Below are 11,315 nucleotides of genomic sequence, written 5' to 3'. Positions count from 1 at the left end.
TTGTCGGCAGCCGCTCCCCCTCACGGGCCCTCTGCGCAGGGCCCAAATAGCTGCCGGCGCCCCTGGCGAGGCCGGGAGCTGTAATTGACGGGCCGCTGCAGTCCCAGGGCTGCAAGTTACGGCTTGAGAGAGATAACAGCGATGCTTTACTGTTGCCTGTTCTATTTGTGCGCCCTCAGCTGCTGCACGGGGCAAGGACAGTGCTTCAGGAGTCACATGGGTAATGACAGTGGAAGGCTTAAAATTGGCAAAGGCAAGCGCCAACAGAGACCTACCGCCTGCCGTTTATGAGCTCTGGTCCTGGTTCAGGCATTAAGTACCTGTGGCCTCAGGTAAATCACTTCGTCTATTTCAAAGGGGGGGTGAGTTACTCCGAGAGGTACTCAGTAAGGTGAAGCTGAGAAATGCAGTACCACAGTTTAGGAAAATAAGATACTTACCGTACCATACCACAGTTTAGGAAAATAAGATACTTACTGTACCACCTCTCCCCTCCCCCCCCAAAAAAAAAAGAAAAAAAGTGCTTTTTGGCATCAAGAAGGAACGCAGTTCTTCTCTGATGCCCTCTCCCACACATGGAAGTATAGGAGGTCCCTCTCCAGTCACCAGGGGGGTGGAAGGGACAACAGTCCATGTCATGTTACCTGCTGTTGAGATCCTGGCTGATCCTAGGGAGTTGTTGATTTCTATTGCCAGATCATGTCCAAGATCTGTTTGTACAACTCCCTCCATGGCTCCTTAATGCATGCTACTGGCCATGGGGAACTATGGATGGACTGAGACAGCACTTCGAAGTTTTCCCAGTATGGCTGGAGGTGCACCACCAATGAAAATGATTACTCAACAAAAACCCTTATGGGGAACTGGAATGAAGAACGATACGATATCCAGAGAATCGTGCAGCCCAAGCCACTTCCTTCCCAGGTATGTCCTTGTGCTTTTTCTTACTGCGGATATAGCAAATCTCAGTTGAGATGATCACTGGTCACTTAATTTGTCATGCACACAGGGCATTACCTTTTCCATCCCCAGCTACGAATACCTCAAAGGTAAGCCTCCCATGAGTAGCTTCCCTTTCCGCAGCCCTGCTCCTAGTCTTTTCTACTGTTTTTTAAAAATGCAGAAAGGCAACAGTCAGCACCTTTTTCTCTGATGAGTGCCCTACAGCAGTCCCACTGCAGGAGTAAAGATGTGAGGAATGCTTTTTTGTTTAAACTCAGTCTTACTCCTTTTAACAGTGGCCCCAGTCCAGCTGTCTTTACTTTGCTGTTCAGATGGTGAATCCAAGTCATCACCGAAGCTTTGTGATCTTAGGTTAGACTGATTTGAAAGTAGTAGTGCAATTGCAGATACTTTGGTCTTCCTGTAAGATATAAATTGTTGAAGTTTTTTACTTATATTTAGCCATGCCAAATGTGAGTTTTTCTTTTCAGTATACTCACTGCTTTGAAACAACATACTCTTCAGATTACAACAGGGGAAGGCACCAGAGAATAAAAAGTACATGCACAGAACTGAAACATAGTCTGTTGGATCTGTAGTGTAGCTGAAGAGGAGCTTCTGAATGACATTTTTGCTTAGAGATGACAGAATTGTTTTCTGTCATTTTCTCATTGTTGAGTTGTGCTCCTGTGCCACCCCAGAACAGGTATTTAAAGTCATTCGGGGAGTGGTATTTGCATTTCAAGTGTTCTTGTCTAGCTAACCTCATCACGTTTATCCCCAAGGAGCTTTCACTCAAAATTCCCATTTCTTGCTCCTGAGTTTGAGCCCAACAAAACCCTGCTTTATAGAAATTATTTCCCTCAGTTGTACTTTCTGGATATATTCTTACTATTTTGTACTTACTTCCTCAAGTTTTTTTGTGTTTATTCTTTTAGGATTTGAACAAGAACCTAATTGGTTTCCAGGCCACCACCCTGAGTTGAAACATCCTTCGTTCAACCCAGCTGCTCAGTCCTGCTACACAATAGACTACAAGCCTCCATATGGCAGCATTTTCTTTGCTTGTGTCCAACACTCAGAGAAGGAACAAGAAGGATGCAGGAAAAGCAATAGAGATGGAAAGAATCTGCAGACTATGCCTTCAGAAAAACAGGCCTGTCTGCTAGCTGTGCTACAAGGATATCCTTCAAGCAAAAAGACCTGCCACACATTAAAGCTACATGTAGCATCATGAGAAAAACGTTCTTCCTGCTTTCTAAGCTGTATTGTTTGTAACCTATGTGTGTTTCTGTCGTTTGTTTTGTGTGCAGAGGTGACTGCAAGTCACCAGTCACCCTGCGCCTTGTCAGTCAAGCCCAACTATACCTTAACTGGAAGAGCTTATTAGAACCAGCTAATAGGAAACACTAGGCCTTGGCAATTAGGTGGGTTTTGGGGTAGAAGAGAGGTGCTAAGCAGATGATGACACCTGAGAAGGACTTAGTAGTGTTTTGTACCACTCAACAATGTTAACATAAATCAGATTAATTCTGTAGACGTCAGATCCTGTTCATTGTTTGAAGGGCACTGACAACATACTTTCAAAGTGATGTGATTTGCACCATGAGAGCAGGATGTTTTTTTCCTCTCTGGATACATCTGTGTTTACTGCAGCTATGCAGTTTTCATCTGCAACTGCTCTGAATTGGTTGCAGCACTTGGATGCTTCTCCATAACATGAGTTATTCTAGAGATTTAAGATACAGTTGTCTTCCATTCAGTTGTTATCTAATACCCACACTTCGAATGGGTTTCGATTATCATGAAGTTGTTTTACCAGTCTGATCTCCACTGGAGAAACTTTTCTGTTGCTTGTGAAACACTCTGAAATCCTCTGGCAACATTGAAGGAAAATGCTCGTGCAATTAGATGTTTGCAAAACATTAGAGTACACGAAGTGAAACCAGCAAAGTGTTTCTGAACACAAGACAAGCTCTCCTGGACACACCTGCCACTCAAGCTGTAAGCAAGAATGATGCCAGGTATGTTTCCCTGCCCAGCAACCTTACACAGCTTTCTTGACCCAACACTTCCCTTGTCCTCAGTGCTCAAAACAAAAATACAAACTGCTTATTCATGTTTTATTTGTTAGTAAACTTACTCAGCATAAATAATAAGAGTAGCCATTCAGTATAGCTGGCATCTGATGAAAAGTACTCTTGAATGGCCCCCCGGGGTGACTTTAAATAGCAGCCTACTTCCTTTGGGCTCCCGCAATGGCAGGCTTCTCTTCACAGGTGATAGGGATAGCGCGCTCAGGGACGTCACTTTGTTTCCTCGGTGCGCTCACCGTCAGGACACCATCCAGAGAGAGTGATGAGGTTATGGTCAGAGGGTCCACATCATCTGGAATCCTGTATTTCCTGTTGAACTCCCTGGCAATAAAGCCATGCTCATCCTTCAAAAGGAGAAGAGAAGGAACAGCCCTGATTAGAAATGTTCACTCAGTTCCACCTAAGCCATGGGCCCTTTGCATAAAGTCTGAGATCAGGAAGGTCCAGCTCTCAAAGGAAAACTTTTCAGAAAGTTAAAAGAGTTTTTATTATGAGATGCCCTTTTTAAAGAGCCAAGACTGGCCGAAGTGAGACACTGCCGTACCTAGGCTGCAGGTGCCTGCAGGTACACTGTTTACATGAGGAGGCTTTATGTTCCAGCTCTTGTGCCAGCCAGAGACTGGCTTCATTGCACAGTGATGTGATGTCATTCCTAAGATGCAGCAGCTAGACCTACATGCAGTGCCAACCACACCTGTTCCTGAGGGTCTCCAGAGCTCTAGTAATACACAGCTTTCTAGTGAGCTGATCTCTGCCATAGTGCTTGATTATTTTCTTAGCCAAAAAAATTTGCAGAAGCTATGTCAGGATTACAGGCTGCCACCAGCTACAAGTAATGCTGTATTTCCTGACAGATCTGTGCTCCCAGAAGCTCTTAAGAGCTGACAATTCCAGTGACATAGCTACTTTATCATGTGGATTCGTTTCCTTCTGGCAAGGAGGTGGAGGTGGGGGGTGGGAGGGAGATGGGGACTGGCAAACCCTGTTACATACAGCTTTGGACATGGCTTTTGACTTCTGTCTGCCCAGTTGCCACACAGGTCTCCAGAGCCACCAAGCAGTGGGATGACTGACAGCGGAACACAGCCTTTAAGGATTACAAACTGATAGATGGGCCTTTTTCAGGAAGAGGTAGCCTCATGGTAACGGAACAGGGCAATGCACTGATTCATTATGTGGTTTAATTATTACAGTTCATTGTTAGCTTATTGAAGGCCTCCCTGCATTCCTGGCCTCTTCCCAGAAAGAGGGAGGCCCAGAAATGCCCATTTCAAAGATGACTTTCCAGTTCAGTTCACAGTTCGTGTAACATCAGCAATAAATCTCCACCCTGTTGCTGCCCAGTCTGGGATCAACTTGGGGGGTTGCACAGAGCATCTTCCATTAGGATTGGTTGATAAAAAACATTAGAAGTATTTGAGATGAGCACAGGAGAGGATTGTTTTGCAGTCTCCTTGTTTAACCATAGATGAGGAAGTTCACACTGACTCTATCAGTCGCACAGTTAAAGTAGAAGTACCTGGCGCTCCTCGTGTTTCCCGTGAATTTCTATCATGTCCCCAAGCACCTTCACTTTTAGCTCCTCAGGAGAGAAATGCTTCACATCAAGATTTACAGAAAATTTGTCCTTCTCCAGTCGCATCTGCAAAACAAGGAGGTGACTTCAGAAAAGGCAGGTGAGGGTTTCAGCTTAAAAAGGCTCTCAGAATAGAGCAGTTCAAGACTCAAACTGGTATCTACACATGCACTGTCTGACCTTCATTCAGTCCTGGGATTCTGATCTGGGTGGCTTTGTCCCTTGCTGGCCTGTTACATTAATGCCCATCACTACAGCATCTAAAATGTGAATGCCTTCTCTTGATCACATGGGATAAATGTTTTCCTTGGGAGTGAGGAAAAGATTCTCTTAAGCTGAATTTGTTAAAACTGACTCTTTAGTTGGCGTACAGGTTTCGCATCCAATTCTTTTTACAGAATGTCTGGAGGTTTCCAGTTTCTGTGGCTGGACTTTGCAAGTCTTTCAAGCAAAAGAAATCCTGACTGCGCAGCTGACTGCAGCTCATCTGCAGGCTTGCAGGCTTTCCCTTGCATCGTCACTCCTTAGTAAACAAAATAATGTGTCACTGGTGAGTGGTACTGCCTCACTGCTCACCTCTGTTATCTGAGCAGCAGGACTTCTGCTGAAACTCTGAGTCACCTGCTGCTAATCTCAGCTCCTTCCCTTCCATTTTGCACTTTATGGCCTCTAACAAATACTGCTTTTTGCTGCTTCCTGAGGTTGAATTTGCATTTTCTGCCTGTCTTGGACATGTCTGTGGGACTTTGCTATATGAGCTGGCTGTCTCTGCCTTCCTGCTGCATTTGTGATCAGGGAGCATGCGAGCCTTCTGGAGCTCTGCTCTGGGATGTGGAGGCAGCCTCTGTGCCAGCTCTAGGCTTACTGGTTTCCGCAGTTTGACCTGGGAGTCTAAGTGCTTCCTCCCACTTCTAGATTGTTTGTGAAGATTTCTCCACTGAGATAGTCAGACGTTGTTATCTGTGGTGCTTATTATGGCTCTTCAGCGGACAGCCAGACCCAGGTCACTAAATCAAGGGAAACACTATGCAAAGGTTAAAAAAAATACTTTCCTCTCACTCCTTTGGCTTAGAATAGCTCTACAAGTTACTTGTAAATAAGACAGTTGACTCACAGAACAGGCAAGGTTGTTTGAACTGCGTGCGTCTTGGCTCAGCCCCTGAAGCAAACAGACGGCTGCTTCATGATCCTTTGGGTCCTGTATCTTACTTAAAATACTGCTCTCCTCAGCAGTGACTTTTTAAAATAGGCCCCTTTTTCCTCAGCAGCCCTGAGCTCCCACACTGCCTGACATGAGGATCCCACTACCCCTGCCCACTACCCAGTACTGCTTGCTTCTCAGGAGGGAGTGGGATTGAATGTTTTCCAGAGCAGACAGGGAAATTAGGCTTCCTCCTTTCTTCTGTCAGCTCTTACAGTCATTTCCCGCACACACTCAGCTCAGTTTGCCTCTATTCCCAACACTATGGCAATGCTTGCTCTCAGTCACAAATGATTATCAGAGGATGCAAAGGTTCTTGCCTAATGCAGAGGAGCAGAGGCACAAACACAGCACCCTTTTCCCCAGTCTTTTCCTAATAATCACCTACAAGCAGCTTCCAAGCTCTCAGCTCTCATGGGTCTCCAGCTCCAGACCCATCAGGATGTGCACATAGCAATAACAAAGAGCATTAAGAAGGGAAGATTACCTCAGCGAGTCCCGTCTCTAGCCAACTGGGCATCCGAAGAATGGGGGATCTCATCAGGAAGGGACTGAGGCTGGGGGAAGAAGGGAGCAGCTCTGACTCCTGCAGGTGCTCTCCGAAAATCTGGTCAAAGATACGACTTGGTGCCAACCAAGATAACAGGGGTCTGCGGATCAGGGGGTTATGAATGGTGATATCCATTGGAGTGCGCTGGAGGAGCCTGGCAAACAACTGTGTTGCAGTGCTGTGCCGGGAGCAGGGGACAGCTTTATACCCGTGCAGCTGGCCTGGCTTTCCCCCCCGCCCGAGGCCTCTTGAACAGTGGTGTCAGGGATTTTATTGTCCCACTCCTGGGCTGGTCCCTTCAGCAGTGCCCAGTAGCTGTCTGGGGGATTTGAACACGCTGCTGAGGAGGAGGGGGAAGGGGAGAAGAAGAAAAGGAGCCTAATGGGGCAGCAAGAAGCCAAACTGCCCAGCCACCCGCCCCGCTCCCCACGTGCTGTTTATCTGCAGAGTCCCAGGCAGGCTTGGCGGATGTTCCCAGCTGCTTTGGATGCCAGAAGGATCAATGCAGCTCCTATCTTTGGGTCACAGGGAAAATGACAAGGGGCCATTGTTGCCGCTGCCAGCACTGAGACTTCAGCTCCCCACATCACCCACCAGCCTAGGAAGAGACTAGAGGGTTCCTTTGCCTCTCCTTAAGGCCAAGGAAGTCACAGGCCTGCTTTAGTCAGAGGGCAGGAAAGATCCCAGGAGGTCTTTGCTGAGATACCCCCTGGCAGCATGGCTCTCTGCAGCCCCGTAAGCCCCGCTGCCTTAGTGCATGCCCATTGGTGTGTGTGCAAATGAAGGATGGCTTTCTCCACAGTGCTTCAGCCTAACACCTCTCGTCCTTTGCCCACTACAGAAACCACTTTGCTGGAGAGAGCAGAAAAGCCCAACGCTCTGTGACCTCAGAGTACTCCAGAGGGCCATGAGCAGAGATAAATCAGGCATGCCAATGGCCTCCGTGGTGCTGCACGGCAACATGCCTTCTCAGGGATGCAAGCTACTTCTGCCTGCCTGTGCCCCTGCAGTAAGCCGATTTTCTATAATTATGCTCCTAATACATCTTATTTCACACATTTAATTTCTGCCTCGCCTGTGAACCAAAATCATGGGAACCGGTTCAGCCTAGCAACTGTCCTTAAAGGACAAGAGCTAGTCTCTGCCTCTGAGAGCTCACAGCTTAAATAGAATTACTGGCTCAGAGGCACATCATTCTTACTGCTAGCACCACCAGACCTTTGCAAAAGGGTCTGACCCTCTTCCTCTCAGCTTGCCTGCAAGAATAGGGAGCAGAATTTGCTCTGTGCAAGCTCAGGCCATAAATACCTTCTCTAATTCCCCATTACATCAATAGCAGTGCACCTGCTCTCTCATACTGCAGGGACATGGAGTCAAGGAAATCTCTGGTTTCAGGGTACAAGGAGCTTAACTGGGCACTACTTCCCCACCACCACCACGTCCCAGTTCAATAAAACTGAATCTATGCCAGCTTCAGTTCCCTGGTTAACTTGTGATCTCTGGCACAGGCATTTCTCCAGGTCTCATTACATTGTGCCAAAGCCCTGGCCAGGGGACAGTCTCGACAGCCAGCTTGCAGCAGCACAGTTCTGGATGTGGAGGTGTCAGTAGTGGGATCTGGATCCTCTCTAGCTCTGCTTAACTACCTGCAGCACTTCACCACTCACAGGAACAAAAGGCTTGAGCCGTCCACTCAGCTTCTGGGAAAATCAAGCTCCTTTGTGTAGGGCACAGGAGGGGCTGATTTGGGCCCTAAGCTCACAGTGGGGCGATGGGTGTGATAGTGACTTCACGTGACTTTGCATGACCTGATCAAGCACCAGCCAGCATTAGCTAGTGCCCCATCCCCACAGGGTGCTTCAGGGCCAGCAGGACGAGTGTCAGGGACTTCTTGAACCTGCTTGCAATGATCCTTCTTGCTGGCCCTTGCCTTTGGGAGCATCACAGGCAGCAGACCCTGGGGTCTGTCCTGCTTTCTCCTACTTCAGCCTCCCTCAGCTCACCTCTGTGCCTCCCTGCTGTATTTGGTTGCCCATTTGCCTCCTGCACCCCCTGCTCGAGGAAAGGATCTCAGAGGCTGGGAGGAGGTGCGGGATTTTCCCGAGGCGTCCCTGACTGCGGGCAGTGCCTGCACTCCCTGCTGGAATGCAGTGAGAAGCTTCCCTCGTCACCCTGGCGAGGCATCCTGGGGCCTGTGTGCGTGGCTATTTTGGTCCATCTTTTTATCACACACTCCTCCCTGTGGAATTCGCCCAATTAAAACCTTGCAATCTGCAGCCTTCACTCTCAGAGGCAGTGAGTGCTTGGAAGATCCCCTTCCCAGACACACTATGGCTGCACGGACTGTCCCCCACGCCTACCCCATGAGTTCGGAGTACGAGTTTGCCAACCCTAGCAAGATCTATGACCAGAACTTTGGAGAAGGTAAGAAAGGAGATGGGATCCCCTTGGCACCTTTCTCTCCTCTGGTGCAGGAGGGCTGGTGGAGTCCCCCTGGGGAGACTGAGCTCCAGAGCAGGCCAGGGAAGCTGGAGCCAAGGAATTTTGAGCATAAGAACCCAGGTCAAATCAGGGGGGAATAGCCAGGGAATAGCCAGAGCCTCCTCTCATCAGGTCCACTTCCTCCATCCATGCCTACTGCTGTCTCTCCTGTCCCTCCCTCATGCCCCCACTGGTCTGGCATTCATGCATATGCTGTGCAAACATGGAGCAAAATGTGTCGGGGCGGGGGGGAGTTTTTGCAGCCGGGGGCAGTGGAGAAAAGCTGAGCTGGGGTGTTCAGCATAAAGCCGGGTAGTGGCTGGCGGAGAGGAAGGAATGTGGGCAGCAGCAGAACCATTCAGCACCAGCACAACAGCGTGAAAAGGCAAAAAGCTCCAAGGAAAGCCCCCTGGACAATGGCACACAAAAGGCCTTTAGCTCTTCAGGACAGTTTCTTCACCATCAGCATTTTCCATGCCCATCTCTGGCTGTGGGCTTTGCACTGCAGAGCGCCCAGTGCACCTACCAGTCCCTCCCTGTCCACCCAGCAGACATGCAAAAGCTGGATGCCAGTCCTTGGCTTGCTGGCAGCTGCCAGCTGTGTGGTAGGAGGCAGTGGCTGGTGGGCATCTGGGTCTGTGTGTGTTTTGGAGACACAAAGGTAGGAACTACAAGAGACTCTGTCCATATTGTGCTGATGTGGTGGCAAAACCAAGGTGTTTGCCAGGTCCCAGCCTCCTCCTGTCACCCTCCCCTATCTGCTGCCAACAATCCTTTTCCAACTCCTTCCCCTGGAAACCCCACACTCCTCATTGAGTCTCATTTTCAGGTGTGTCCCCATGTGAGATTTTAGCCCCTGTCCTGTACCATGGCTACTACATCAGGCCTCGGATCAATAAGCAGCTGGATCGAGGCACCTCTGAGATCAGCCTCAATGAGCACAAATTCCAGGTGTTCCTGGATGTCTGTCACTTCCTGCCGGATGAGCTCACTGTCCGCACCGTAGACAACCTGCTGGAGGTGATGGGGCAGCACCCACAGAAGGCTGACCGCCATGGCTTCATCTCCCGAGAGTTCACCAGGACCTACATCCTCCCTCTGGATGTCGACCCCTTGCTGGTGAGAGCCACATTGTCCCACGATGGCATCTTAAGCATTGTGGCTCCCCGGACGGGGAAGGAGGTGAAAGCCAGAGTCAACGAGGTGAAGATAACCCAACAGGAGCAGCCAGTGGGGAAAGAAGAACAGTCTGAGGAAGGAAAAGGGAAGAAAGAGTCCTAAAGGCCCCAGATCTGGGCTTGAACAGGGAGGGAGGGGGACAGGGATGGGGAATCCACGGTGCCAGACCCCTATTTCTCACCATCAGCATTTAGCAGGGCTGTGAGGCAGCCATGTATATGCCAGACTTCTGCTTCTTAAGGCTGATGGCTGGAAAAAGGGACTTGGAACTGAAAAAAGAGGGGGACTAAAGTGTTAGTGTGAGGGACTGTAATGCAAGTTTTCTCCTAGGTCAAGTGCTTATTGAGCACCATGCAGGGTGCTCTTCTCTCACCTCAAATAGCAAGGGTCACTCTTACCCTAAACTGTGAGGCTGTGTCGCAGTGGGCTGTTAAACAGCTGCTGTACTCTAGCCCAGAAGGGTACTGGGAAGAGGGACGAAATGATCCCAGTGCCTCACTTCTGAGCTGATAGCTGACCTTTGTGGAGACGGAAGGTGCTTGTCGGTCTGTAAAAGTGCCTGCAGCTCTCAGGAGGAAAGAGGAATAAATCTGCCTCTGATCTTCTCTTGTTTGCCTTGGATTCATGTTGCTTCTGGCCAAGCTACTCTGCAGCAGGAAGGATGGACAGTGCCTTAGCTGCTCCAGATGCGGGAAGCAGAGCAGCGGAGAGTTCACACTGAGCTCATCTGTGGAAATGGCATCAGTGGGGACTCGGAGCGACTCTGTCCTTGGGCAGCCAGGGGGACCCCTGTGATTGGCCCTCCTGGCTCAGGTGCAGCTGGAGTTGCTTGCTGTTGTAGGGAGCCCACAGTGGGCAGTAGCCTCGAGGAGAAAAGATGTAGTGATGGGCTCTTGGAGGCTCACTGTGCATTTCCATACCTGGAGCTGGAGTTAGCCCAAGTAAACAAATGCCAAGCCACAGTCTCTGCTTGCTTCAGCCCTCTAGTTTATGGGACGTAAGGCTTGTTCACACACAAACCTTTTCAGCCCTTGTGAGGGGAGAGAACCCCAACATGCTGAAGGGAAAGGCTCTGCTCAGATCACAAGTGCCTTGCTGGCATCCCAGCACTCTCTGTAGAGTCACAGAGGGGATGAATTTGGACCCTTGTCCAGGCACCGTGATGCTACCGGCTACATGAGAAGTGTCTCCGTAGTCTTGTGATGTTGGGCCAGGGATCGTGTGTGCTGCTGTCAGTGGCAGCTGCTGCCTCAGATGGCCCCAAGGGCTCAGCAGGTGCCAGTTGCAATC

At 49.4% G+C, this 11,315-nt stretch overlaps 3 protein-coding genes across 3 annotated transcripts; 2 read left to right on the top strand and 1 right to left on the bottom strand.

Moving 5' to 3' along the window:
• The first annotated feature begins 630 nt into the window (after positions 1-630).
• CUNH11orf1 (chromosome unknown C11orf1 homolog) lies at positions 631-2,083 on the top strand. The gene is given in 2 exon segments (XM_019471106.1): positions 631-924; positions 1,881-2,083. Coding segments are annotated over 2 exon segments (273 nt in total). The 5' UTR covers positions 631-699; the 3' UTR covers positions 1,929-2,083.
• A 394-nt stretch (positions 2,084-2,477) lies between these two features.
• CRYAB (crystallin alpha B) lies at positions 2,478-6,728 on the bottom strand. Its single transcript, XM_009275698.1, has 3 exons — positions 6,303-6,728; positions 4,558-4,680; positions 2,478-3,382 (listed from the first exon to the last, which is right to left on the bottom strand). The coding sequence occupies exons 1-3, from the start codon at positions 6,498-6,500 to the stop codon at positions 3,179-3,181; spliced, it is 525 nt and encodes a 174-aa protein (XP_009273973.1). The 5' UTR covers positions 6,501-6,728; the 3' UTR covers positions 2,478-3,178.
• Positions 6,729-8,644: 1,916 nt separating this feature from the next.
• On the top strand, positions 8,645-10,633 carry HSPB2 (heat shock protein family B (small) member 2). The gene is made up of 2 exons (XM_009275687.2): positions 8,645-8,789; positions 9,676-10,633. Exons 1-2 carry the CDS (start codon positions 8,696-8,698, stop codon positions 10,125-10,127), a joined length of 546 nt encoding a protein of 181 aa, XP_009273962.1. The 5' UTR covers positions 8,645-8,695; the 3' UTR covers positions 10,128-10,633.
• Positions 10,634-11,315: the final 682 nt, after the last annotated feature.

This window comes from Aptenodytes forsteri, unplaced genomic scaffold (assembly GCF_000699145.1).
Source record: "Aptenodytes forsteri isolate BGI_AS27 unplaced genomic scaffold, ASM69914v1 Scaffold715, whole genome shotgun sequence".
Taxonomy (NCBI): domain Eukaryota; kingdom Metazoa; phylum Chordata; class Aves; order Sphenisciformes; family Spheniscidae; genus Aptenodytes; species Aptenodytes forsteri.
This window is presented reverse-complemented; position numbering and strand designations above follow the sequence as displayed.